This window comes from Temnothorax curvispinosus, unplaced genomic scaffold, assembly GCF_003070985.1.
Source record: "Temnothorax curvispinosus isolate PA1 unplaced genomic scaffold, ASM307098v1 QBEX01007314.1, whole genome shotgun sequence".
NCBI classification, from domain to species: Eukaryota; Metazoa; Arthropoda; class Insecta; order Hymenoptera; family Formicidae; genus Temnothorax; species Temnothorax curvispinosus.
The window spans coordinates 1-3,674 of NW_020217094.1; the positions used below are offsets into that span (position 1 = coordinate 1).

The 3,674-nt window shown below is 45.3% G+C and overlaps 1 protein-coding gene across 1 annotated transcript; it reads right to left on the reverse strand.

The window, feature by feature from the left end:
- Positions 1–65: 65 nt before the first annotated feature.
- On the reverse strand, positions 66–3,164 carry LOC112456943 (the record flags this gene model as incomplete). Its single annotated transcript, XM_025019762.1, has 1 exon — positions 66–3,164. A coding segment is annotated over exon 1 (3,099 nt), but the record flags the coding sequence as incomplete, so codon positions are not given.
- Positions 3,165–3,674: the final 510 nt, after the last annotated feature.

Below are 3,674 nucleotides of genomic sequence, written 5' to 3' on the forward strand. Positions count from 1 at the left end.
TTCGGTTTGGATCTTGCGTTATGCACGAAACGAAGACACCTCGCAATTGTTTTGATCAATCGAACATATGACAAAAATCTATCGATGATGTCGAATTCTTCATGTGAAGTAGAAGTGACTACGATTGTCTTTCGCTGCTCAGGTAGCTCTTCCGCATTGACTGAAGATCGTACGACTTTAGGCCATGAGGATTCGTCGTCGCGCAACCACGATGGACCATTCCACCATAGATCTGCGTCCTTGAGAACAGAAGGAGTGGCTCCACGCGATAGAATATCTGCAGGGTTACATTCGGTACCTACGTGAGACCAGCTTTGAACCGATGTGAGCTCTTGTATGTCACCCACTCTATTGGCAACGAAAGTGTTGAATCTTCGACTTGAGGAGTTGATCCAATCCAAAACTATTTGAGAATCTGTCCAAAGGTATACTGCGTCAATCTTCAATTCCAAAATAGGAACGACTTTGTCGGTTAGTTGCGCCAACAGTTGCGCAGCGCTTAGCTCTAATCGAGGCAAAGACACGGCTTTCAGGGGTGCTACTCGTGACTTCGCGCATAATAGCTTCGTAGTATGCACTCTTCTTTGATTTGTAGTGCGTAAGTATATGCATGCTTCATATGCATTTTGACTCGCGTCGCAAAACCCGTGCAGCTCAATGCGTGTGCTTGATTTAACTTCGACTGCTCTGCGGGAAATGCGAATATCATTCAACTGGCTAAGTTGCGATTTGTAGTTACTCCATTGCGTGTGCAACTCTGCGGGCAAAGATTCATCCCAGCCGAGCTGCAATGTCCATAATCGTTGAATCAACATTTTTGCAAGTATTATGACCGGTCCAAGAAGACCTAAGGGATCAACTATCTGTGCGACACATGACAAAATTGTTCTCTTTGTCACGCGCTGATTAGTGTCCGCTTTGATTTGTATTCGATACAGCAATACATCATCCTTTGGATTCCATTGAATGCCCAATGTTTTGCACATACCTTCTTTGTCCAATGTTCGTGTTGAATTCATCATGGAAGAGTCAGGAAGATTAACAAGCAGATCAGGACTGTTGGAAGCCCATTTGCGTAATACGAAACCACCTTTTTCAAGAAGCTTTGTAGTCTCATCACGAACTTGCAGTGCTGCTTCCTTCGTGTTTGCCCCAGTAATGAGATCGTCGACGTCAAAGTCCCGCAACACGATTTTCGATCCAATCGGGAAGTTCTTTGCTTCAATCTCTGCCAGTGTTCTGATTGACTTAATGGCAAGAAAGGCTGCTGCGCCAGTGCCATACGTGACTGTTAATAATTCTAGCACTCTTATCGGACCATCCGGAGTGTCGCGCCACAGGATACGTTGCAAAGATACCTGTGATTCGTCGACCAACACCTGGCGGTACATCTTTGTTATATCTGCAACTAAAACAAATTCAAACGTACGAAATCTTGAAATAATAGAAAAGAGATCCTGCTGCAGTGAGGGCCCGACCATCAGGCAGTCATTAAGTGAAACGCCCGTTGTCGTTTTGCACGAGGCGTTGAATACAACCCTTAGTTTGGTCGTATCACTCTCTTCTTTGATCACGCAATGGTGAGGCAAATAGCAGTGCGGGAAGGTTTCTATATCTTGACCTTGTACCTCTCTCAAATGCCCCAACGCTTCGTATTCATGGATGAAGTCCGTGTAATCCTTTTTGAGCGACGGATTACGATTTAGACGGCGTTCGAGATTTATAAATTGTCGTGTAGCAATGTCCTTTGATTGACCGAGCCGCGCTAATTCTTCGTGCTTGATCGGGAGCTTGACTATAAATCTGCCCGTCAAATTTCTCTTGACCGTTGACTTAAAATGCTCTACGCACTTACGATCCTCTGCTGACATCTTGATCTTCCGCGCGCCATGCTCGATTTCCCAAAATTTCGCTATAGCATTATCGAGTGCTTCGTTGGTGATAAGATTGCAGATCGTTGCTTCGGACTGCGTCTTTCTTGTGCTGATTTCACCTCCTGCGATCCAGCCGAATTGTGTTTTCTGCCAGCGTGGCTGATCTGGTGTGGTCCTTATCTGACCTACACAGAGGAGATCCCAAAAAAGTCCTGCTCCTATGAGTATGTCTATCTTTGATGTCTCCATAAAATTGGGATCCGCTAACTTGATTCCTGGTGGAACGCGAATGTCCAATCTTCTCATTGGTGTATTTGGAATGTCTTGTACAATCTTACGCAGCACAAGGCATCTGAGTTCTACCTTGAAGCCGTTGAAACGAGATTGCACCATTATGTTAACGTAGCTATGCGTTTCAGTGCTCGATTCTCCCACTCCGCTTATTGGCACAGAGGTAGGATGTCGCTTGAGCCCGAGCTTTTCGACTAGTTCTGATGTCACGAAGTTCGCTTGCGAGCCAGCATCGAGAATAGCTCGACACGGTAGAATACTTCCTTTATTATCCTGAACGTGAATGATTGCTGTGGACAGTAAGACATGCTGCCCTGACAACCGTGTGACGTGATTTACGCTCGTTAATGATGCTGATTGCACAGAGGCAACCACATCCGTGGACTTCGTTTCAGTTTCCTTCGCTTGCGGGGTTGATTCCATGTGTAATAAAGTATTGTGCCTCTTACTACACTTCTTACATGAGCCGGCGTTGCAATTCTTCGCTCGATGATCTGTGGATTTGAGACAATTTAAGCACAGCTTGAGGGTTTTGACTTCTTGAAAACGCTTGTCGACTGAGAACCCGAGAAATTTGCCACAAAGAAAGATAGGATGATCGCCCTTGCAAAGGACACATCCTGAATTGCCAGTTGCTACGTTTGCTACAGTAGACTTCTTTGTATTTGTCTTACCAACGCTATTAGACGATGCGGGGCTTTGAGGATTCCTATCAACCGCTTCTAGTGTACGACACCTGTGAGCCAAAAAATCCGTTAATTGTTTGAGAGTCGGAATATTTGAATCTTTGAGGCTAGTCTCCCATTCTTTGTTTGTGGCCGGCGGCAATTTAGTTGTAATTACGTAAATAATAAGATCGTCCCATTGGTCGACAGGACGTTTTAATACCTTTAACGCTCGCAAATGCTTTAATACATTATCCAAAAGATGCCTCAGTTCAGCATGATTTTCCTTATGCAACACTGACTGTCCAAATATCGCTTTAATGTGCTTCTGCATTATAGCCCGCTGGTCATCATATCGCTCTTTTAACATCGCCCATGCTTCTTCGTAATTTCGGCCGCTATATCTAATGAACTAATAACGTCTGCCGCTTCGTCTTTGAGAGATGATCGCAGATAATGCATCTTTTGTACGGTCGGTAATGTAGTGTTCGTATGTATCATCGAATGAAACACATCATGAAATGGATACCAATCCTCGTACGAACCCGAAAACGTAGGAAGGTCGATTCGCGGTAACTTCATATTGGCGTGGACTTGCGGAGGGTTATCGCGATTACCCGGCACTCGAAACATGTCGAACGGATTGGGGCCGGCAGCGCCCGTTTCTGGTGTACGCTCGATTATAAGCTCCTCGAACCTCGCGTCGACCTCGAAATATTTCTCCTCGAACGATTGACGCTCTGCGTTATTCACGATTTCCTGCTCGTTCGCGTTTTCAAACATCTCGATGTCGGACTGCGCGTCTTCGAATGATTGCCAACACTCGCGAAACTTTGCTTGTCTC